The 26,052-nt window shown below is 40.3% G+C and overlaps 1 protein-coding gene across 3 annotated transcripts in view; it reads left to right on the top strand.

Annotated features, from left to right (window-relative positions):
- LOC131541729 (NACHT, LRR and PYD domains-containing protein 12-like) overlaps positions 1-26,052 on the top strand; it is a 66,925-nt gene that overhangs the window by 8,033 nt on the left and 32,840 nt on the right. For 2 of the 3 annotated variants that reach the window (XM_058777662.1, XM_058777663.1), the window contains 2 exons: positions 384-554; positions 23,199-23,369. In XM_058777662.1, coding sequence (XP_058633645.1) covers positions 384-554; positions 23,199-23,369 — 342 coding nt within the window. The remainder of the gene's footprint in view (positions 1-383; positions 555-23,198; positions 23,370-26,052) is intronic. The other variant, XM_058777664.1, reaches the window with a different exon arrangement.

Genomic DNA, 26,052 nt, shown 5'->3' with positions numbered 1-26,052 from the left:
GACAAGATCTGGACTCAAACTTACATTAAAACACAAACTATTTGCCAGTTCACAGTCCAGCATGTGGATTAGTTTTAATCATGTCAAACCAGTTAAAAATTAAACATTTTGTTTAATACATAAATTACAATTTTACTCAATTAATAGATAAATGTTGATTTTAATCCAGTCTTGACATTTTTTATTGTATAAATTTGCCCATGAAACATATGTAACAACTGGATAATTTGACATTAAGACATACATGTGTATTTTTTTCTTAATTTAATTATAATGGAATTGCAAGTTGTTGTTAATTGCAGCAAGTTGTTTGATTGCTTTTCTGATCTTTTTTTTAATAGCTGTTTGATAGTGTTTCACATATGATTTTCATCTCTCTACAGGTTGAGTAAGTGTGACGTCACAGATGAAGGTTGTGCTGCTCTGGCTTCAGCTCTGAGATCAAACCCCTCACACCTGACAGAACTGGATCTGTCTGAGAATAATCTAGGAGTTTCAGTGAAGCTGCTCTCTGATGTACTACAGGATCCTCACTGTAAACTGGAGAAACTGGGGTAAGATCATAAATGATAAACTGTAAAGTATACTGTATGTGAAGTGCAAAATAAATTACAATTTTGAAACAAAATTACAAATCGAAAAACAAAACAACAAATTATAAACAAAATGGCAAATCTAAACACAAAACAAGTCAGAAAACACAATGACAAGCCAGACATAACAGAAAAGGTACGCATTGTTTGTAAATTGAATACTTATCATTGATTGGATGAGACTAAAAATTAGGGACGGGACGATAAACCTACCTCCCGATTTGATACTATCACGATACTTGGGAGCCGATACGATATGTATTGCAATTTTTAAATTTTTTTTTTAAGAATTTCGATTCTACAAGTATTGTGATTCGATATTGTTATGTATTGCAATTTTTGTCTTTAACTCTAGACCATGGGAAAAAGTTGAATGATACACTTAATATATAGACTGTCACAATTTTAAAAAAAATACACATCTTAGCAGTCACTATTGCGATTTGATATTACAGTTTATTGTGATTTTTGTTTGCTTATTAAAGACTAGACAATGGAAAATAGTTGATTATACCCTTAAAAGAGACTATAAGTTAAGTTAGTGACGTATTGTACCAATCGAAATTGGTGCTCTGCATTTAACCCATCCAAGTGCACACACACACAGCAGTGAGTAGTGAACAAATGAGTAGTGAGCAATTAGGGGTTCGGTGCCTTGCTCAAGGACACCTTAGTCATGGTATCGAAGGTGGAGAGAGTGCTTTTCATTCACAATCCCCACCTTCAGATTACAACCTTCAGATTACAAGCCTGACTCCCTAACCATTAGGCCACGACTACCCCGACTATATATATGATGAGTCATATTAACAAAATGCATCACATCTTTCTAAACTTTTATTTCAGGAGCATACACACACACAGTGTATATTTAAAGTACCTTGACCATGAAACTTTCAAGTACCAAAACCCTGAACTTGCACATGAATATAATAGTCAAATGTTCAACAAAATGAGCAGAAAAATACTTTCTGAAATAAAATAAAGTGCTATGTTACTTTGCATACAGTTTCAGTCATGTTTTCCTGGCAGTTGGGATTCAAAACGTAAAGGTGCAGAAAGAATTCTGGAAGAGGTTTGATGATCCTCTGCCTACGTCATGGTTTTGTTTTTGTGAGGTCACAGCACACTCACTGTGCGCTCATACTGTGGTCATTGTGAGGTCACGGCACACTCACTGTGCGCTCATACTGTGGTCAATTTGAGGTCACGGCACGCTCACTGTGCGCTCATACTGTGGTCAATTTGAGGTCACGGCACGCTCACTGTGCGCTCATGCTGTGGTCATTGTGAGGTCACGGCACACTCACTGTGCGCTCATACTGTGGTCAATGTGAGGTCACGGCACGCTCACTGTGCGCTCATACTGTGGTCATTGTGAGGTCACGGCACACTCACTGTGCGCTCATACTGTGGTCAATGTGAGGTCACTGCACGCTCACTGTGCGCTCATACTGTGGTCATTGTGAGGTCACGGCACACTCACTGTGCGCTCATACTGTGGTCAATGTGAGGTCACGGCACGCTCACTGTGCGCTCATACTGTGGTCAATTTGAGGTCACGGCACGCTCACTGTGCGCTCATGCTGTGGTCAATTTGAGGTCACGGCACGCTCACTGTGCGCTCATACTGTGGTCAATGTGAGGTCATGGCGCGCTCACTGTGTGCTCATAATTTAAGCTCAACGTGAGACCACTGTCATATCATTGTGTTAAACTCATTCTGTTAGTTTAGTGTGAGTTTCTCTAATATTGGGCAGTAATATCACAAACATGTAGAATTTCATCTTTTATTTCCTTGAAAGTATTTCAACAATTCAGTTTCCTTGTTTATTTTGATTTATTTTCAGTTTGGTGTTGGCATTTGACACAAACATTTCAATTTGACAGATTCATTCTGCTTCTGGTGTTGTTTTGGTGACTCCTTTTCGATTCTTAACTTCTATTTCTTTGTCCCCTTGGAAAGACTTGACACATTCTGAAACACAGAGAACAATATGCCATTGCAATCAGTTGCTAACAACCTAACAGGTGAAGAAAAGTATGAGTTAAACAAAATATGAAACAAATCATGCATCCATGCTTCCACAAAACATGCTTGTATAGTTACTGAAATATGATCCCGAGTTAGTAATGTAGTCTAGCAATGATCTGATATGGGAAGTATAACAAATCATAAATACTGATATGAAACCTAAAGCCAGGGACACACTTAACAACTAGCTGAGACATTCTAAGACTGAACTGAACACACTTATGATTTTAAATGCTGACTGTAAACACTGGCTGAAGGCAACTGCCTCCGACATATTTGGGTGTGATCAGTTTTAAGTATCAAATTATATTCATAATCAGCCTTACAGTTGTGTAGTGTGTTCCTGGCTTAACTAATTCTACATCTCAGCTGGCAAGATGGCTGGTTCACATGTTCCTGGCTAACATGGGACCAGGCCACAGTGCATATTGGCATTATAATATCATCAGGGTATGTGAATAGCAATTAAAGAAACCACTCACCATTTCTCCAGTGTAACAATTCCACGGTCAACAGTCCCTAACACAAACGTTCATAATAGGGATGTTTGATTCTTCTTCTTCTGTTTTATGGTGGGCAGCACCAGCATTAAGGTGCATTATCGACACCTTCAGTGTTGGAGTGTGGACCAAAGTTTTTTATTTCATAAAAAATCCCTACATTCTCTTTATCAGTTCTGTACTTTTGAGATAAAGAAATTAGCTCTCTAATCCATAAGTGATTATACTTTTTTTTTTTTTTTTTTTTTTTTTAGCTTTATTCCTTCCACTCCCACCTTTCAAAGTTCCTTCTTCATTGTTTCTCTTTCATTAAAATACTTTTGACAAACACATATAGTATCTCACAGAAGTGAGTACACCCCTCACATTTTTGTAAATATTTTATTATATCTTTTCATGTGATAACACTGAAGAAATGACACTTTGCTACAATGTAAAGTAGTGAGTGTACAGCTTGTATAACAGTGTAAATTTTCTGTCACCTCAAAATAACTCAACACACAGCCATTAATGTCTAAACCGCTGGCCACAAAAGTGAGTACACCCCTAAGTGAAAATGTCCAAATTGGGCCCATTTGGCCATTTTCTCTCCCCGGGGTCATGTGACTCGTTAGTGCTACAAGGTCTCAGGTGTGAATGGGGAGCAGGTGTGTTAAATTTGGTGTTATCACTCTCACTTTCTCATACTGATCACTGGAAGTTCAACATGGCACCTCATGGCAAAGAAAAAAGAATTGTTGCTCTACATAAAGATGGCGTAGGCTATAAGAAGATTGCCAAGACCCTGAAACTGAGCTGCAGCACGGTGGCCAAGACCATACAGCGGTTTAACAGGACAGGTTCCACTCAGAACAGGCCTTGCCATGGTCGACCGAAGAAGTTGAGTACACGTGCTCAGCGTCATATCCAGAGGTTGTGTTTGGGAAATAGACGTATGAGTGCTGCCAGCATTGCTGCAGAGGTGGAAGGGGTGGGGGGTCAGCCTGTCAGCGCTCAGACCATACGCCGCACACTGCATCAAATTGGTCTGCATGGCTGTCGTCCCAGAAGGAAGCCTCTTCTAAAGATGATGCACAAGAAACCCCGCAAACAGTTTGCTGAAGACAAGCAGACTAAGGACATGGATTACTGGAACCATGTCCTGTGGTCTGATGAGACCAAGATAAACTTATTTGGTTCAGATGGTGTCAAGCGTGTGTGGTTAGAACCACATTAGTTCAACAACATAGGACCATTGTTAATGACGTCACATGCATGTGTTGGAGGAATAACTTCTGTTATTTAACTGATTAAAGATCTCTAAGATGCTGCTGTATTGAACATGGCACCTACTGACTAATTTACTATTTTTTGTTCCCTGTCATTTTGCTTTATTTGATGTTTGATTCATCGCGAGTTCCCTCTTACGTCACACTCCGGGGTTCCCTTAGGCATTTATGCACATGCGCACTTTTCAAAAACGGCACTTACAAAAATACATAATTAAAATGCATTTTATATTTAGATAGAATGGAAGATACAAAATAGTACTGCATGTTAGCTTGCTTGTTGTGCCCAAGAGCATATTGATTTAAGCCCATATATCTTATTAACAAGAAACTATGTTTCTAACCACAGGTCGAGAGCTGCAGTTCCAACCACGTAAGTTTGTGACGCTGATTGCGAACGTTCGTTTGAACTATGGTTTCGGGAAACACCGAATCATTGAACTATGCTGGTAATGACGGAACTTGCGACCATAGTTGGCTAACGATGCTTTTGGGAAACGCACCCCAGGACAGTGATGTACGCAGCTCTGCTGAAAGCTTGCGAGTGAAAAGTAGAGTCAAGAACCATGTTGCGGCAATAGTCGAATGTCAATTTCATTTTCTTCTTGATGGCGTCCTCATCAGAAGAATGGCTCAAGAATGGCTTCCTTGCATTCATCCTCATTCAAGATGGTCCCTGGATTAAACTCTGACTGCCGTCTTACAGTTGGTCCACCAGACCCTGCTTCAGCAGATGTTCCTTGTCCTGATGAACAACAAAACATTTTAAAAGCTTCAACACTGCTTAAAGAAAGATAAATGAAGTTAATCCTTAAAAAAAGCAACTTAGCAACAGAACTCCTGTGAAAGATGGCAGAATGAGCTACAGTGAGGAAAATAAGTATTTGAACACCCTGCTATTTTGCAAGTTCTCCCACTTAGAAATCATGGAGGGGTCTGAAATTGTCATCGTAGGTGCATGTCCACTGTGAGAGACATAATCTAAAAAAAAAAAAAAATCATGTATGATTTTTTAACTATTTATTTGTATGATACAGCTGCAAATAAGTATTTGAACACCTGTCTATCAGCTAGAATTCTGACCCTCAAAGACCTGTTAGTCTGCCTTTAAAATGTCCACCTCCACTCCATTTATTATCCTAAATTAGATGCACCTGTTTGAGGTCGTTAGCTGCATAAAGACACCTGTCCACCCCATACAATCAGTAAGAATCCAACTACTAACATGACCAAGACCAAAGAGCTGTCCAAAGACACTAGAGACAAAATTGTACACCTCCACAAGGCTGGAAAGGGCTACGGGAAATTGCCAAGCAGCTTGGTGAAAAAGGTCCACTGTTGGAGCAATCATTAGAAAATGGAAGAAGCTAAACATGACTGTCAATCTCCCTCGGACTGGGGCTCCATGCAAGATCTCACCTCGTGGGGTCTCAATGATCCTAAGAAAGGTGAGAAATCAGCCCAGAACTACACGGGAGGAGCTGGTCAATGACCTGAAAAGAGCTGGGACCACCGTTTCCAAGGTTACTGTTGGTAATACACTAAGACGTCATGGTTTGAAATCATGCATGGCACGGAAGGTTCCCCTGCTTAAACCAGCACATGTCCAGGCCCGACTTAAGTTTGCCAATGACCATTTGGATGATCCAGAGGAGTCATGGGAGAAAGTCATGTGGTCAGATGAGACCAAAATAGAACTTTTTGGTCATAATTCCACTAAACGTTTTTGGAGGAAGAAGAATGATGAGTACCATCCCAAGAACACCATCCCTACTGTGAAGCATGGGGGTGGTAGCATCATGCTTTGGGGGTGTTTTTCTGCACATGGGACAGGGCGACTGCACTGTATTAAGGAGAGGATGACCGGGGCCATGTATTGCGAGATTTTGGGGAACAACCTCCTTCCCTCAGTTAGAGCATTGAAGATGGGTCAAGGCTGGGTCTTCCAACATGACAATGACCCGAGGATAACCAAGGAGTGGCTCTGTAAGAAGCATATCAAGGTTCTGGCGTGGCCTAGCCAGTCTCCAGACCTAAACCCAATAGAGAATCTTTGGAGGGAGCTCAAACTCCGTGTTTCTCAGCGACAGGCCAGAAACCTGACTGATCTAGAGAAGATCTGTGTGGAGGAGCGGGCCAAAATCCCTCCTGCAGTGTGTGCAAACCTGGTGAAAAACTACAGGAAACGTTTGACCTCTGTAATTGCAAACAAAGGCTACTGTACCAAATATTAACATTGATTTTCTCAGGTGTTCAAATACTTATTTGCAGCTGTATCATACAAATAAATAGTTAAAAAATCATACATTGTGATTTCTGGATTTTTTTTTTTAGATTATGTCTCTCACAGTGGACATGCACCTACGATGACAATTTCAGACCCCTCCATGATTTCTAAGTGGGAGAACTTGCAAAATAGCAGGGTGTTCAAATACTTATTTTCCTCACTGTATATAAAAAACAAAAGGTAGAAGATTTCAGAATTTCATCGTGTACCTTCAAATGATGCACGTCGTTCTTTAGCTAAGCCTCTCTGTATAGTTTTGACTCTCCATGCTAAGTAGCCAGTACCACTTTTGCCATCATAATAATGTTCCTTAGAGAAAAATACAGATAAAAAGTCTTTAAATTCAACAGCAAGATACACCACCTGTAGTTTGGGTATGTGAGATCAGCAGCATTTAAAATGTCAACACAGAATTAGAATTCAAAGCTGACACTTACATAGCCATTTTTGGAAAAGGGGTCACTGGGGTAAGGGAACAAAGCCACAATTCCTCTGGCATATTTTTCTTTCACCTGCCTTGTCACGAATCCTGTCCACGCACTTCCATTTACTCACCACCAGATGTCGTCTTCACTTTACATTGATTCCCACACCACACAGACTTTTACATGTCACTCCGGACTTCAGTTCCCACAATCCATTGCACTCGTTACACACACTCAGGTGCAGCCAATCACACACCTTACATAAGCCATGGACTTCCTCTCTTTCACTGCAAAAAAAAAAAGGAAAAAAAAAAGATTTTTAGTGTCCTTTGCATGAATTTAAACAACAACAAAAAAATGTTTATCATATATATGAACATATATATAACATCAAGAATTATCATATATACACCAGATAATGATTATAAAGATTACCCATTCTTTTCTGTCATGTCAGCTGCCAAGATGTTAACCATTTTCCTCCTTGTTTCGTCCCCCAAAGACTTAGTTCAGTTGTATTCATTTATTATACGCTCTCCACCAGGTTTCTGGACAACTTAAAGATTACAATAAAAAATATATATACAAATCAGTCTTAAAAATCGTAAGTCTCATAAATCAACTTCAATCAGAAATATCAAATTCATGTTAATTTTTAAAAATAGATTTATAAAAAAATACCCACCTTTTTAGCTTCTTCATCTAGCCTCATTCGTTTACTGGAGGTGCTTTCTTCAATAATGACTGTATCCTGTGTGTCACTGGATTCAGTGGATGAAGACAGGGACCGATTTGACTGCCCATGCCCTTTGGCTTGTGGAGAGGCAGAACCCAGGTCTGGTTGCAGATAAATTTTGATGGGGAATTATTATTAATTAGTAGTATTAAATACATTTCTAATGAGTAATGTAATAAATATAAACCTGCACCATGTTTTATGGTAAGAACTCCAACTGAGGGATCTCTGACTAACGCATCCTCAAAAACATCATCATCCACCTCAGTCCCTGATTCATCATAAACCTTCACATTCTTGGGTACAGCTGGGACACCGAACTGTAAAAACGCTTAAAAAAACGTATGCAATTTTATGAGAAAGGATATATGACTTACAAGGTTTTACATAGCGATGATGAACTTTAAACATCAGGGCACATGCAACATTTGACTATATAGTACATTCTCAAATAAAATTACTATACTATAAATAAAATAACGAAAGTATATATTTTTTTAACAGCAGACAAAAATTCCTCCAGGCTCAGCTCAGTTATCTTGACAAATTTTTGGGCATCCCCAAGTTTCACCTTAACCAGCATGCTCTGTAGAAGTGACAGAGTATTACACAGATTACAGTTTAAAAAAGGTTTCATGCCCAGCATATAAATAAGTACAGAAATTATGTTGCAGTAGTTTGCATAGTCACCTCAGTATTTGTGATTAGATCTAAGAACTGGTCATACAAGGTAGCAAAATAAATTCTCAAATACTTACAGTGGTTAGTGTTTCACTTTTCATCTTATGCCATACAGTTTCTGATCCAAGTTGCCTAAAATTGAGAATTTAAAACGGCGACAATAATAATATGTCAGCTAATTTTGTGTCTAAGACCAATAACATAAAACTATAATACCGATAAGGTTTGATAAACAATTTAGCGGGTGTTCTTTCCTTCGTTGCGCAGCGTTGAACCATCACTAAGCCCATAGCGCCATCTAATGTTATGTGATTTAATAAATGCAATGGTGGCGATCGAATAAATGTCTTCGCAAAATTTGTAGTTGGACACATTTAATCTGTGAGCTGAACAGTTGCAAATAAATAGTTTATATAACATTACAACAGATTATATATGATTATCATATTATTCTGACTGTATCTATCGTCTTAATACATGCGTCTTAATAAAACCTACATCAGCAATGATATTACATGAGTTATAGATGTTAAACATTGACATATATGATGCAAACATACACAGACCAAGCGGAACATCACAATTTCAACCATCCAACACATAAAAATGCTGATGCCCCATTGTGACGTTAGATAATTCAACATTAACATATTAGTCAGATATAACAATGCTAATTGCAACTGAAAAAAAAAAAAAAAAAATATTGGCATAATTTAAGCTTTAGCATTACATTGTGATGGAAAAACAACTCTCCAGTGCATGAACTTGCCCCTAAGTTACCTATTCGGAATATCCAAAACTAATCAACAAAACTACACAAATTGCATCAAAATAAAACCTATGCATTAGCACATTTATTCACATAAAAGATTAAAACTGTGTTTTAGTACGTTACTTAAAGGATAACTAAACCCTAAAACAACTTTAAGTTAATGATCTGTAAGACTGTGTCTTTATTAGTGCTGTGCATTGATTCTAGTAAATGTTTTGACATTTGGTTATAAAGTGTTTTAATTCTACAATATGGTGTAAAAACGTCTGAGTGCTGCCCTCTTCAGGTTGAACGGTGGCTGGCTACTGAAGTTGAATTTTCCTATTTTCCTATTGGCATACCCCTGTGACATATGATGGCACTTACTAACCACGCCCCTGCATGAGCTCACCACGCCCTTGGCATAGGCTCAGCCCCTGGTATAAAAACATCTTGTTCCGTCAAAACCACTGTAGCGAGTCAGGAGTTGGAATTGCGAGTATTGAAAACAATCAGGATAGTGTACATTAGGCAAGGCAAGTTTTTTTATATAGCACATTTCATACACAGTGGTAATTCAAAGTGCTTTACATAAAAGGAAGTGAAATAGTCATTAAAAAATAATCACAACAATAAAAACAAGGAATAAAAAAAAACAAAAAACAAGGAAATTATATAAAAACTTTATTTAAAATGAATTGAAAACAGTTAAGAATAGAAAATGATTATACATAAAAAAACAGTGCAATCAGTTCGGACGTAGCACAGTGCTCATTCAACAAATGCACAACTAAACAGATGAGTTTTGAGTCTGGATTTAAATGTGGCTAATGTTTTAGCACATCTGATCTCTTCTGGAAACTGGTTCCAACTGCGGGCGGCATAATAGCTAAAAGCAGACTCCCCTTGTTTTGTGTGAACCCTTGGTATTTCTAACTGACTCAATCCTAATGATCTGAGTGGTCTGTTAGGTTTATATTCTTAAACTAAGGTCTGGTTAAAACTAACTTATAAAACTAAGGTCTGTCTCCAGAATCACCCCAAGATTTTTGACTTGATTTTTAGTTGTTTGACCCCTAGAGTCAAGGTATGCATTCACCTTGAGAACTTCATCTTTGTTTCCAAATGCAATGACTTCAGTTTTCTCCTTGTTTAACTGAAAAAAGTTCTGGCAGATCCAACAGTTTATTTCATCAATACATTGGCAGAGAGAGTCAATGGGGCAGTAGTCATTTGGAGATAAGGCTAGGCAAATCTGGGTATCATCAGCATAGCTGTGATAGGCAATTTGGTTCTCTCTTATTATCTGACTTAGTGGGAGCATATACAGGCTAAACAAGAGTGGTGCAAGAATTGAGCCTTGTGGGACTCCGCATGTCATGGATGTCCACTTAGACTTATGTTCTCCTATACTCACATAATAACATCTCCCTTCTAAGTATGACCTGAACCATTTGAGTACCATCCCAGAAAGCCCAACCCAGTTTTCCAGTCTCTCTAGAAGTATGTTATGATCAACAGTGTCAAACGCAGCACTAAGATCTAGTAGTACCAGCACTGATATTTTGCCAGAATCAGAATTGAAGCGAATATCATTTATTATTTTAATGAGTGCTGTCTCTGTACTGTGATGCACTCGGAAACCAGATTGGAAATTGTCCAGGTATCCATTTGAGTTTAAGTAGTTGTTCAGCTGATTAAAAACTACCTTTTCAATAATCCTACCTATGAATGGAAGATTTGATATTGGTCTATAGTTGCTCAACATTGTGTTATCAAGATTGCGCTTTTTCAGAAGGGGCTTAACAACTGCAGTTTTGAGGGAGTTTGGAAAAGTCCCAGTAAGAAGTGAGGCGTTCGTGGCACTGGGCGGCGCTCTTGCAGTGCGGATTCTGGGCGGCGCTCTTGCAGCGCGGATTCTGGGCGGCGCCTTCTTGGCGCAGGCACTGGGCGGCGCTCTTGCAGCGCGGAGCTGGACGGGACCAGCGGAGGCGAAGGTGAGCTGGAAGGGACCAGCGGAGGCGAAGGTGAGCTGGACGGGACCAGCGGAGGTGAAGGTGGGCTGGACGGGACCAGCGGGCTTGCCATACTTTTTGGCGGGCTTGCCATACTACTTGGCGGGTTGGCCGCACTCTCTGTCGGCGGGTTAACCGCACTCTTTGTCGGCGGGTTGGCCGCTCTTTCTTTCGGCGAATGTAAAGAAGGGGAGATTCCGGAGGGCTAAGGCCGCGACCGCTTCCACGAATTGCATGTTTGTTTTGGGTCCGTTATTCTGTTACGTGTGGTTGTGGTGTCCAAGGAGTGCGAGGAGGCGACGGTTACAAAAGGTAACTTCTTTAATGAAGGAAAGTGGATAACGGAATATACATACATCACAACTTAACTTAACATCTTCAATAACGGACAAACACAGAGGGAGAACTCAGGACTTATAAAGGGACGGGAACAAAAGACCAAACAACATAATGAAACTCAGGTGGGGACAATCAAATGATAATTAACTAATGAGGGCAGGAACTAAACCAAATAAGGAAGACGAGGGCTAGGACAGACAGACATGTAACAGTAGGCTAGCCTGCTCTGAGCATCATTATGCACATGCTGCGCACAGACCTCGCAAATAAAACGAAACACTGGTTCATGCATGCAGCGCGTGCATAACAGTCGAGTGCAGGCTGTACCTGTGCTTGAATAAAGCGCAGATATGTTGTTCTGAAAAGACGTCGGGAACGGGATATTGTTAGACCGCCCGCTCCCGTTCAAATTACACCAGAGTTACCGACTGCAACCACGTTTTATTCGGGAATTTAATCCCGTGTCGCAAGAAATCTGGTCGGGTCCCGCGGTTCCCACGGGACAGCCGCAGGAATGCAGACCTCTAGTCACATCTTTTTGAAATTGTCGTCGAATCTGTGTGACCTCTGCATAACTTGAGGATGTGCCAATTTCCTTTCTGATATTATTGATTTTCTCAGAAAAGAAAGAAGCAAACTCATTGCATTTGCTGTCGGAGAGCATTTCACTGGCAATCTGACTTGGGAGTTTGTTAGTCTGTCAGGAAGCAGACAGACTGGCTAAACTGACCGTCTGCTAGCCGCCTCACGCCACAGAAGTCAGTTAATTCTCAGCACATAGAGACACTTTCACCTAGATATCACACTACAGAGACTGTGTCTGTTCCCTGAACTAGAAAATACAGAAAACATCCAAACCAAAGTAATAGTAACAATTTAATTGATGTTCAACAAATAAAAAACAGATATAATACAGATAAACACATGATAACGCTTGGCTTATTGAATATTAGATCCCTTTCTACAAAAGCACTTTTTGTAAATGATATGATCACTGACCATAAACTAGATGTGCTTTGTTTGACATTACTTTAAACGAGTCTACACCCCAAGATTACTGTTACAAACATGAACCGCGTTTTAATATCCATGTTGATAATGAAAAAGATTTGTTGGGATCAGCATTTATAGACATTCTAAACTCTATTGATGTTAAACAACACGTGTCAGGACCTACTCATTGTCGAAATACTCTAGATTTAATACTGTCACATGGAATTGATGTCAGTGGCGTTGAAATTTTGCAGCAGAGCGATGATATCTCATATCATTATCTAGTCTCCTGTATATTCCATATAGCTAAAGCTGTAAAGCCAACTCCTTGTTACAAATATGGTAGAACCATCACTTCTACCACAAAAGACTGCTTTATAAATAATCTTCCTGACTTATCTCAGTTCCTCAGCATATCCAATAGCTCAGAACAACTTGATGATGTAACTGAAACTGTGGACTCTCTCTTCTCTAGCACTTTAGAAACGGTTGCTCCTTTACGCTTAAGGAATATTAAGGATAAGAGTCCAACACCGTGGTATAATGAGCACACTCGTGCCCTAAAGAGAGCAGCCCGGAAAATGGAGCGCAGCTGGAGGAAAACAAAACTAGAGGTATTTCGTATAGCTTGGCGGGAAAGTACCCTATCCTACAGAAAAGCATTAGAAACTGCTAGACCTGATTACTTTTTGTCTCTTCTAGAAGAAAACAAACATAACCCCCAGTATTTATTCAATACAGTGACTAAATTAACGAAAAATAAAGCATCAACAGGTGTTGGCATTTCTCAACAGCACAGCAGTAATGACTTTATGAACTACTTTACTTCCAAGATCGATATTATCAGAGATAAAATTGTAACCATGCAGCCGTCAGCTACAGTATCGCATCAGATAGCGCACTATAGATCCCCTGAGGAACAATTCCACTCATTCTCTACTGTAGGAGAGGAAGAATTGTATAAACTTGATAAATCATCTAAACCAACAACATGTATGTTAGACCCTATTCCATCTAAACTACTAAAAGAGCTGCTTCCAGAAGTCATAGATCCTCTTTTGGCTATTATTAATTCATTTTTGTCATTAGGATATGTCCCCAAAACCTTCAAATTGGCTGTTATTAAGCCTCTCATTAAAAAAACACGACTTGACCCCAAAGATCTAGTTAATTACAGACCGATTTCAAATCTCCATTTTCTGTCAAAGATACTAGAAAAGGTAGTATCCTCACAATTATATTCCTTCTTAGAGAAAAATGGTATCTGTGAGGAATTCCAGTCAGGATTTAGACCGTATCATAGTACTGAGACTGCTCTCATTAGTTACAAATGACCTGCTTCTATCATCTGATCGTGGTTGTATCTCTTTATTAGTTCTACTGGATCTTAGCGCTGCGTTCAACACAATCAACCACAACATTCTTTTGAATAGACTAGAAAACTTTGTTGGCATTAGTGGAAGTGCCTTAGCATGGTTCAAATCATACTTATCTGACCGCCATCAGTTCGTAGCAGTGAATGAAGAGGTATCATATCAATCAATCACAAGTGCAGTATGGAATACCTCAAGGCTCAGTACTAGGGCCGTTACTTTTCACGCTTTACATGTTACCCTTGGGAGATATTATCAGGAGACATGGTGTTAGCTTTCACTGTTATGCTGATGATACTCAGCTCTATATTTCTTTGCGGCCCGGTGAAACACACCAAATTGAGAAACTAACGGAATGCATAGTTGATATAAAAAACTGGATGACGAGTAATTTTTTACTGCTAAATTCTGAAAAAACAGGTGTTAATTATCGGACCTAAAAACCCCACATGTAATAACCTAGAACACTATCTAACACTTGATGGCTGCTCTGTAAATTCTTTTTCATCAGTTAGGAACCTAGGTGTGCTGTTTGATAGCAATCTTTCATTTGAAAGCCATGTTTCTAGCATCTGTAAAACTGCCTTTTTCCATCTCAAAAAACATATCTAAATTGCGACCTATGCTCTCAACGTCAAATGCAGAAATACTAATTCATGCGTTTATGACCTCAAGGTTAGACTTTTGTAATGCTTTATTGGGTGGTTGTTCTGCACGCTTGATCAACAAACTACAGTTGGTCCAAAATGCAGCAGCTATATTCCTTACTAGAACCAGGAAGTATGACCATATTAGCCCGGTTCTATCAACACTGCACTGGCTCCCTATCAAACATCGGATAGATTTTAAAATCTTGTTAATTACTTATAAAGCCCTGAATGGCTTAGCTCCTCAGTACTTGAGCGAGCTCTTATCACATTATAGTCCTCCACGTCTGCTGCGTTCTCAAAACTCTGGCCGTTTGATAATACCTAGAAGAGATGATGTCTGCAGCCCTGATCGTCAGCGGAGAGCCCCTGAGACATAAATTTAACACTTATTCGGTGATGCGGTTAAAGCCTCTGTTGATATGTTTAGAGCTGCCAAAACGCAGTCGGCTACGTTTAAGCAGTTCATGCTACTGCGTGCGCGTGAGCCAGCCACTGCCTCATCCTCCAGGGAGCCTCCAGCCCCCAGAAAGGAGCCAGTCGGCAGTGTGAGCGACCCGGCACATCCCCCACCATACACGGTCTGGGGAGCCCGTAGTTATTCCGCTATCTTGTTCATGACTGACACTCTATCCTCCAATTTGATACTGTTAAGTGCTTTGACACAGTCTGTATTGTTAAAAGCGCTGTATAAATAAAGGTGACTTGACTTGACTCTCCAGCACCCCCGCAAGCAGGTAGACTTGAAGCACCCCAAACAAGCCCTCCGCAGCGGCTTCTTCAGGTCACTCCTGATATGCGTATCAGGAAGAGGAGGGCTTCTCATGCCTCGTTGGATTGCGACAGACCGCTAAAGCATATCTGTCCATCCCCGAGATGCTCTCCTCCACTGACTGCGCCATCCTTGCCGCTAGATGCATCTCGAGTACGCAGGCCACTTCCCCCCTTCTGCGATCATTGAAGGTTGGAGACACTTTGTCTCCCCTCAGGATTGCTGCATGCTGCAGGCACTGTTCGCATGGTAAGGGATGGCCAGTGCCTTCCCCCCGCGTCATCTTATCCTGTCCTTGCCTTTACGGCCTCATCAGGACACGCCTCCGCACACAAGGACGCTTTGAGCTTTCCTCTGCTTCGGTCGAACGCATGTCCCTCCCTTCAGGAGGATATTCAGAGTGGGGACCCTGTGTTGGCATCCCCCACGAACTGTTCAACTCCGCTACCTATGTCGGCCTACCTCCATGCCTGGAGGGACCTACACACTCCAATTTGCTCCAACTTGCCCCCCCTCCCCATTTCAACGGGGTTCGTCTTACTGCAGTGAACAGCACTGATGAGACTTCTGTCCTGCAACAAGAAGTCTCCTCTCTTCTGCTCAAAGGGGCAATAGAGGAGGTCCCCTCTTCGGACCAAAACTGCGGCTTCTTCAGCCGGTACTTTCTACTGCCAAAGAGGGATGGGGGCCTGCGTCATATTCTAGATCTACACAGACTGAATTGTTCCCTCTACAAAAGGAAATTCAGGATGCTGACGCTCAAGAGCATTCCAAGTCCCAGATGGGGACTGCTTTGTCACTGTAGACTTGAAGGCTGCCTACTTCTACATTCAGTTCGTTCAGAGGCACAGGAAGTTCCTAGGGTTTGCCTTTGGGGGAAAGGCTTACCAATACAAGGTTCTTCCCTTCGGGCTAGCTCTGGCCCCAAGGACGTTCACCAAGTGTATGGATGCTGCTCTGGCCCCACTGAGGCTCCAGGGTATCCGAATTCTCAACTATCTGAACGACTGGCTTGTTCTAGCCAGTTCCAGGGAGCAAGAGATTCGTCACAGGGACTCTCTTCTTCTCCACCTTCGCGCTTGGCCTCCGGCTGAATGGCCAGAAGAGCGTACTCACTCCAGCCCAGCAGACCACATTTTTTGCAGTCTGTCTGGACTTGACCTCGAGTCGTGTGTCAGTGGGCCTGTGTCGCAGGCTCCTAGGCCTCATGGCAGTGGCTTCTCTGGTTCTTCTCTTGGGGCTGCTCCATATGAGACCGTTTCTCTGGTGGATGTGGTCCCTGGGTATTTGTCCCTCCTGGCCATCTCTTCGCCTACAAAGAGTGTCAGGCACTGGTCTCCACACCCTCTCAGTGTGGCGGGACCCCGATTTTCTCCAGAAAGGAGTGAAAATGGGAGTAGTCTGCCGTCACCAGATGATTATGATGGATGCTTCCCTCTCAGGATGGGGTGCGGTCTTCGAGGGCAGGCCGGCTTGTGGTGACTGCACAGGCAAGTACCTCGCCTGGCACATAAACAGCCTGGAAATGAGAGCGGTTCATCTCAAATGAAAAAATCCTCTCTCACAAGAGTCACCTAAGAGGGGAATTCCCCCATTTTTAAAATTGGAATTTAGGCAGTGAATAAATGTCTAAAAATACCGATTGGAGTATCACTATAAATAATTCTACATGAAAAAAGATGGCTTTAAAAAGATCGATATCGGTGATCGGATCGGCAGATATTGCTTTCTGTGATCGGCAATCGGTGATCGGCCGCAAAAATCCTGATCGGAGCACCCCTACTGTCTGATGTGGAATTACAAAATAAGAGCCTCCCAAATCTCATACATACGCTGCTTCGTCTCTACATTCAAAAAGCTACAAAAAATAAAAGTTCTAGATTGCACAGACCAGTTTCACCTTAGATTGAGAGTACACCTTGCCACAGTGTCAACTACACAATGACAAGACTTTCTGATGTTGAATTTCACATGTAAAAATGTTTAATTACATCATCATTTAGACTTTTCTTTCACATATTTCACAAATCAGTCTTTATACTCAGTCTTATCAAAAACTATTTACAGGGACACAGACCATAATTATCAACAATAATTTAAAAGAAAAAGAAAAATTTTAGACTTTAACATAAAAAAGAAATAACAAATTTCTCTTAAAGAAAAGATTTAATAGCAAAATATGCAGTTTCAGTTGTTAAAGGGCCTTGGCACTATTAATAGTCTCATATGCTTTCCCTCGGTAAAGCTCATCCCAGTGATCCTGCGCAGGGTGAAGACATGCGGAGTCTGCCTTCTCCTAGTAGCCCCATTCTGGCCTTCCCAGACGTGGTTCTTGGAGTTGGTTTCCCTTCAGGAATGAGATCTGTGGGAGATTCCAATCAGGAAAGACCTGTTGTGTCAGCTCCAGGGCAGAATTTGGCACCCACGTCCAGAGATCTGGAAGCTGTGGGTATGGCCGATCAGAGGTTACCATAGCCTTTGATCTGTCGGATGGAGTCTGTGAGACTATTAATAGTGCCAAGGCCCTTTCCACTAGGAGGCTCTATTCCTCCAAATGGAAGGTTTTTGAATCCTGGTGCTTGGCTCATGCTGTGGATCCAGTCAGCTGCCCAGTTGGTTCAGTGCTGGAGTTTTCGGCTGGAGTGGCCGCTACCACCTTGAGAGTCTACGTTGCGGCTATTGCTGCTCGAAAGGACTCAGACGATATCCCGTTGGGTAGACATCTTTTGGTCTCCTCTTTTAATGCGTGGGGTTAAGCGCTTGAGGCCAGTTCGTCCTCCTAGTTTCCCTTCTTGGGACCTTTCTGTTGTCCTGAAGGGGCTGATGGAGCCTCCTTTTGAGCCTCTGGAGTCAGCTCCCGAGAGGATTCTGACACTAAATGTCACTCTTTTGCTGGTGTTGGCCTCTTTAAAGCATGTAGGGGACTTGCAGGCTCTCTCTGTCAGCAAGTCCTGCATTGAGTGCGCTCCTGGGCTGGTCAAGGCATTCTTGAGGCCCAGACCTGGTTATGTCCCCAAAGTTCTCTCTACGTCTTTTCGTTTGCAGGTGGTGGTGTTGCAGGCTTTCTCTCCCTCCTGTTCAATTGAGGACAGTAATCTTCATCTGCTCTGCCCTGTCAGGGCTCTGAAGGTGTATGTGGACCGTTCCAGTCACTAGCATAAGTCCCTACAATTGCTTGTGTGTTTTGGTGCAGGCCGTAGAGGGCTAGCCGCATCAAAGCACACGATTTCCCACTGGGTTTAGGGAAGCTATTTCGACGGCCTACGAGGTGCTACAATATTAAACTGTAGCAGTTCCCTTATATTTCCAACTTCTAACTGTCTAGATCCAATGTGACACTGTGAGAGGTATTAATAGTACCTGGGTATGGCTGAAGAGGACCTGGAACAGGCCAGAGCTAACAACTGAAACTGCATATTTTGCTATTAAATCTTTTCTTTAAGAGAAATTTGTTATTTCTTTTTTATGTTAAAGTCTAAAATTTTTCTTTTTCTTTTAAATTATTGTTGATAATTATGGTCTGTGTCCCTGTAAATAGTTTTTGATAAGACTGAGTATAAAGACTGATTTGTGAAATATGTGAAAGAAAAGTCTAAATGATGATGTAATTAAACATTTTTACATGTGAAATTCAACATCAGAAAGTCTTGTCATTGTGTAGTTGACACTGTGGCAAGGTGTACTCTCAATCTAAGGTGAAACTGGTCTGTGCAATCTAGAACTTTTATTTTTTGTAGCTTTTTGAATGTAGAGACGAAGCAGCGTATGTATGAGATTTGGGAGGCTCTTATTTTGTAATTCCACATCAGACAGTAGGGGTGCTCCGATCAGGATTTTTGCGGCCGATCACCGATTGCCGATCACAGAAAGCAATATCTGCCGATCCGATCACCGATATCGATCTTTTTAAAGCCATCTTTTTTCATGTAGAATTATTTATAGTGATACTCCAATCGGTATTTTTAGACATTTATTCAGTGCCTAAATTCCAATTTTAAAAATGGGGGAATTCCCCTCTTAGGTGACGCTTGTGAGAGAGGATTTTTTAATTTGAGGGGTGGAGGGGGGCTTTTTTTTTTTTTTTGACATTTTTCAAAAATATACATTTATCTCACCTAAATGTTTGATCATCCAGTGCATTTTTGTTTATACAATTGTGCAATTGTTGCAGAAAAGCTTACACACAGTACAAGCCTTTCACACAGGAGTCCACTGCTGATCCATCTGTTTACCACAAACACAACATTTATCCATTATTTTGATTTCAAATCCAAACATTGTTATTGAAAATGCTTTTTCATTGTGATTCTTTTTTCTTTTACAGTAATACAATCTTTATAGACATGTTTAAATGCAATAAATATAAAAAACACATTGTTCAATGCTTTTTACTTTTGCATTTAGGCTACTTCTAGATTTATATATTAAGTTGCTCAAGCAAGTCCTGAAACGACGCAGCTGACACTGTGGCAATGTGTACTCCCAATCTGAGGTGGAACTGGTGTGTGCAATCTAGAACTTTAATTTTTATAGCTTTTTGAGTGTAGAGACAAAACAGCATATATATCCACTTGATTGGCTGTATGACTCGCTCTCCTCTCCACCTGTAGCTGGTGTGTGGTGAGCGCACTGGCGCCGTTGTCCTGTGGCTGCCGTCGCATCATCAAGTGGATGCTACACACTGGTGGTGGTTGAGGAGAGACCCCACCCACATGATTGTAAAGCGCTTTGGGTGTATTGCAATACACAATAAAGCGCTATATAAATGCCTCATTCAATCATATATATATATGATTTTGGGGGGGCTCTTATTTTGTAATTCCACATCAGACAGTCCTAAAACGACGCAGCTGACACTGTGGCAATGTGTACTCTCAATCTGAGTTAGAACTGGTCTGTGCAATCTAGAACTTTAATTTTTATAGCTTTTTGAATGTAGAGACGCAGCAAGTGTATATTCTTGCTCTTATTTTGTAATATGAGTATTGGAGGGCTTTTATTTTGGTATTCAACATCAGACAGTTACGAACTGTGTGTTTGAAAAAAGTTTATGCATGACCCTCGAAGTAACGTGGCGGCTGGCTTGACCGCGGTACAGAAACAATCGTCAAAAATGCTCGCATTTGAAGCGCACACTTCTTATCAGAAAAGGTTCAATAAAGTATTGTCTTTTGTTATGGTCGCGTCTAAAGATTTCTTGCATCTCATGACTATGTTATGTATGGAATAATGTCTGTGTGCCTGTGTGTAAAACAACAAACTGACAATTTATATATAATCATTTGTAATTGTATATACATTGTTGCGATTAATTGTGGCTGGAACAATAATGTAGCTGTAGAGATAGTTGCCTGCTGAAATTGAAATGTACATCTTCATCATGACTAGATAGACACGGTGAGTTTGGCTTTACTATACATGTTAAGACGTGATCCACCTCATAGTAACAATCCTGTCAGATCGTCCATCCTTTGAGTGAGAGTGTAATGTTACAGGTTGGCCGATCTGGTTTCGTCGGGTTAAAGTTAACCTTTTCGACTTGTTTCCGTGTTGTTGTTGCTCAACAATGGCATGGATGCAATGCTGTCTGGGGGTTTGGCAAAAGGAGGGTGGGACGGTGGGCAGTGCTCGGTGCTCGGGGTGGTGACTGAAGGCGGTGACTAAGTAGTTCAGACGTCACCTTTTTACGGAAGTCACAGGGCTTGTGAAAAGGCACAGCTACTTTATGCAGGCTGTGTGCATTTTACTGTGGACTGACTGTTTTGAAACTTATATGGTAGTTACATAGCCCCTAAACCTCAGTTATCATGAAAAAAGCCAGGAAATTTCAGTTTTGACAGTATGGGACCTTGAAGTTGGTCCGTGTACTTTTGCGTCCATTCATTTTTCGTTTTTTAACCCAGAAATGAAATACGGAAAATGCGGTTTCTTCTATAATGGTTCGAACTACACTAACAAACTAATTTTCATTATTCAAAATTCCTATTTCATTAAAAATCGTAAAAATGATATAAAGCTCTCTTTTTTTTATATAATGTATGTAAATGCTAAGTTTAATTTCTACCTTTTTTGAGTGTTTCTATACAGACGCACCCTCTCGCGCTACTGACGTAGCTACCATAACTGCTTTATGAAAACATTTTGCTTCTATATTTTTATGATCTTAATAATTTTTCATGCCTAAAAACATTAGATAGCCCATTTCTTTGCAAATAACTGTATCCTGGACAAGTTCTACAAGAGAGGGAACGAAACGAAAGCAAGAGAAGGTCAGTTAAAGCAAAGACAAGGGATTGGTTAAAGCTAGAAATAGGATAACTGACATTTTATGTTGATTTCCTGAGTGGTCATGCTTTTAGTTCAGTTCAGCCCCCGAGGGGGAAACGTGATTTCTACCGAGGGGAACGCTAGAGCCCTGCATTTCAGCCCGGGCCTGACGGCCCCAACTTTTTTACGTCCCTAGGGCCGGGCTTTGATCGGGCCAATTTTCACGCCATAGTTCAGACACGGGCCGGGCCTCGGGCCTGTTTTAGGCTTCTCCTTATTTTTATATTTTAGACATCCATCAAAAATTGCTGCGTTGGTGGAAATAACACAAGGCCGTGCCACGACTGTGAAGAACGGCTCAACGGTGTTTAGAGGTATTTAGAGTCCTGCAGCAGCAGAGAGCTTCATTTTTGTGAAGCGCTCCTGTTCAAGACGAGACAGCAGAAAGCGCATCATTGTTTTCTTAAAAGCACAACGTTTTGTTGATATTGTGAGTGCACACAAATAAAAGTAGACCCTTTACAGTTTAGAATTATGTATTACTCTTACCTTTATGAGCAAAGATTACAGCGTAAGTTTGCAATTGAAATGCAATTGATTGCGCTGGTGCCTCCATGTCCTGCGCTTTAGCTTCCACTCTCCGCACAACGCAGTCTAGATCTTCAGGATTACTAGTAACATCCAGGCAGGTCTTTGTGAAGATGGTTGGAGCAAAACTCTGCAGGACAGTGGCCCTCCAGGAGCAGAGTTTGACACATGTGGTGTAAACACACACACGCACACACACACACACACACACGTTTGTTTTTGTGAAAAGTGGGGACATCCCATAGGCGTAATGGTTTTTATACTGTACAAACTCTGTGTTATTGCCCTACACCAACCCTACACCTAAATCTACACCTTACAGGAAACTTTCTGCTATTTCAGATTTTCAATACACTCCATTCTGTGTGATTTATAAGCGTTTTGAAAAGTGGGGACATGGGGTAATGTCCTGAAAAGTCACCTTCTCCTTGTAATACCTGTCATACCCTTGTGATAATACAAATTTATGTCCTCATTTGTCACAAAAACGTGCGCGTGCACACAATTCTGTATAGCTATCTTTGTGAGGACATACATTGACACAATGCAATCTCAAGCTCCTGACCCTAACCTTCAGAACTAAGTGCCTCACCCAAACCCTTACCCTAAACCTACCCTTTACCCAATTATAACCTGACCCCTAAAACCAAGTCTTGACCCACAAACAGGCCTTTAAATGGGTCCCAGAAAGTGAGGACCGGCCAAAATGTCCTCACTTTACAAGATTGTCCTCACTCCGATGGTCTAAAACTCAAACCGGTCCTCACAAAGATAGCTTTACAAGTGCGCACACACACACACACACACACACACACACTATCAATATCAGCTCCATGCAAATTAGCTTATGTTATATTTAAATAGGTTAAATTTAGATGTTTTATGACCATGTTTGAGAGAGTGAAGAGTGTGTTATTGTTCTCTACAGGTTGAGTGATTGTGGCGTCACAGATGAAGGTTGTGCTGCTCTGGCTTCAGCTCTGAGATCAAACCCCTCACACCTGAGAGAACTGGATCTGTCTGAGAATAAACTAAGATATTCAGTGAAGCTGCTTTCTGATGCACTACAGAATCCTCACTGTAAACTGGAGAAACTGAGGTAAGATCAAATATGACACACACATGAGTAGTATTATATGGCCATGGAATGACAAAATATTTGATTGATGACCGACAGCTGTTGACCTTTGACCTTAGGTATTAACTTTATGACCTTTTAATGATCGCAGCTGTGTTATGACATATGTTATGACAGGTGTTATGACACGTGTTTGTAATATATCATATTTATGTATCCTCATCTGTGAAATAAGAGAGTGGTTACATTGTTTGTTAATGCGGCAGCTGTTTGTGATATAGCATACCGGACCTCCAATTCGTAACGCGACATGTGTTTGTAATATATCATATTTATACATCCTGAAATAAGAGAGCGGTTACATTGCTTGTTAATGTACAGCTGTTGTTTTTGGTATAGCATACCGGACCTCCAATTCGTAACGCAACATGTGTTTGTAATGCATCATCTTTATGTGTCCTCAAATAAGAGAGAGCGATTACATTGTGCGTTAAAGTGTATCAGCAGTTTGTGGTATAGACCTTCGGCTCGTAACGCGACATGTGTTTAAATTGGACTGATGGGGCAGCAGGTGCTCTTATGTGGTGTCACGCTGTCCCATAGGTTTCGGTCAGCCTGCATGGATGTGAGAAAGAGATGTTGATTTAAGGACAATTTGAAAAATAAGTAAAAGAAAGAGATAGTTCTTAAAATTCAAGGTGATTTATTGTTATAGCCAGTGCTGACAATACATTTTAGATGTGTAAAATTACATCACTAAAGGGGTCAATAATTGAGTAATAATGAGAGGAAAATAACTCTCACACACACACACACACACACACACACACAGGCAGATATACCAGACTAGAGGAACCAGGGGATCCTCTCTCTCTCTCTCTCTCTCTCTCTCTCTCTCGTCTTTACACATTGACAGCAGATCCTCAAATAAAAGGCTTGCAGATAGTTAGAAATTAGAAAGCTAAATTAGAAATTATCTGAGTGCAGAGTACTTTCCCATCGTTCAGTGAAATGAGAGGCAGGTGAGGGGGAGGTGGACCAGCTGTCACACACACACACACACACACACACACGCTCAGGCAAACTATACCAGACTATAGGAACCAAGAGTCAAATATGGAAAATATGGGGATAAAAAATATTTGAAAAACATCACCGGTCATCTGGCAGCTGCTTGGCTTACTCCTTGATTAATTATAGAGGTTCAAACACTTACACTAGTTTTAGGCGACGCTAAAAATATAAAAATGTACATTTTTCCAGGAGCAGGAAAAGAGATTGTCGTGTTAGGGTTAGGATCAATTATAAATTTATAGATTATAAACACCAAATGGCAAAAATATATATATATATATATATATATATATATATATATATATATATATATATATATATATACATATATAAGTAGGCCAAAGGATAAGGACTATTGCCCCGGACATGTCTGGACTTGCCATAGATGTAGTAATTTTAATTCTCCATCATTACCTACAGTAAACCTATCCATCGCAGTAAACTTTCTGAAAAACAAATGAACATTTATTTTTCATTAAAATTTTCAAAAACATAATTTTGTATAATTTATAATTTAAAAAGTTGTTATGCTCATGGAGACAAATTTTGCAGAGGTCAATCATTTGGACTATTACTACACATATGGTTTGTGGGACACTCCATACAGATGTAATTAATGTCTTGTTTTGTTTTTTACTTCTAGACTACTTTAATTCTAGACCTACCCATCACACAAAAATTTCTGCACACGATTCCATTTTTAAGAGAAATTTCAAACCACATTTGCAATGTTATATCAGTCTAATACCCATGTTATTATACAAATTTGTGTTCTGAGAAATCATATAAACAAGTACACACATACATAAACATTTCAAGCTAAAAAGAGACTTCTCTCTATTTTAAAGAATATGGAAATAAATAAAATATAGTAACAAACATGTTACTCGAGCAAAGCAAGCCATTTATCATACATTTTAAACAAAAATTTTAGTTTTTCACTAACCACACATAAACGTTGTTTTCTCAATAACAAAAACACAAACATGTAGATTCATGCTGCTCACATATTATTGTAGCCCAGTTTGTGGCAAATACAGTATAATCAGACTTTAGCCATTATTATATTTTTAAGATACTGAAAAACACAAATGTCAGGGTATGTCAAAACTTACCCAATTCCCCAAAGACCCCATTTTAAATAAAACATTGTTTAGTATGTTTGTAAATATTTTAATTATAATGACTCAAGAAATATCCTCATAAACTGCATTTATGTAATTATAGCATTGTAAAACACATATAATCATACAATTGTCTTGATAAATCGTATAAACAAGTACAGACACAGCACACACACACACACACACACACACACACACCATTCAGAAAGGTCAACAGTCTAGGTATGCACTGAGCGCTAAAAGCTAGTTTTCCAACTTTTTCAAGTGCTCCATCTCCCCAAAATCATATATTGTCCATTTTATACTTTTTAATGTAGCTTGGACATTTGAATAAAAGGTTGAAAAATGTATCTTCATGACCGTTGTGTTTTGACACAATGTCATCAACCGATTCTCTTTAATTTATAAGATTTACTTTTATTATTTCTACAAAGGTTCATGCTACAGTACTTTTATCAGTCTAATAAATATACGGTCAATACATGATGAAACAATAATCGTGGTAC

This window comes from Onychostoma macrolepis, chromosome 05, assembly GCF_012432095.1.
Source record: "Onychostoma macrolepis isolate SWU-2019 chromosome 05, ASM1243209v1, whole genome shotgun sequence".
Lineage (NCBI taxonomy): Eukaryota > Metazoa > Chordata > Actinopteri > Cypriniformes > Cyprinidae > Onychostoma > Onychostoma macrolepis.
This window is presented reverse-complemented; position numbering and strand designations above follow the sequence as displayed.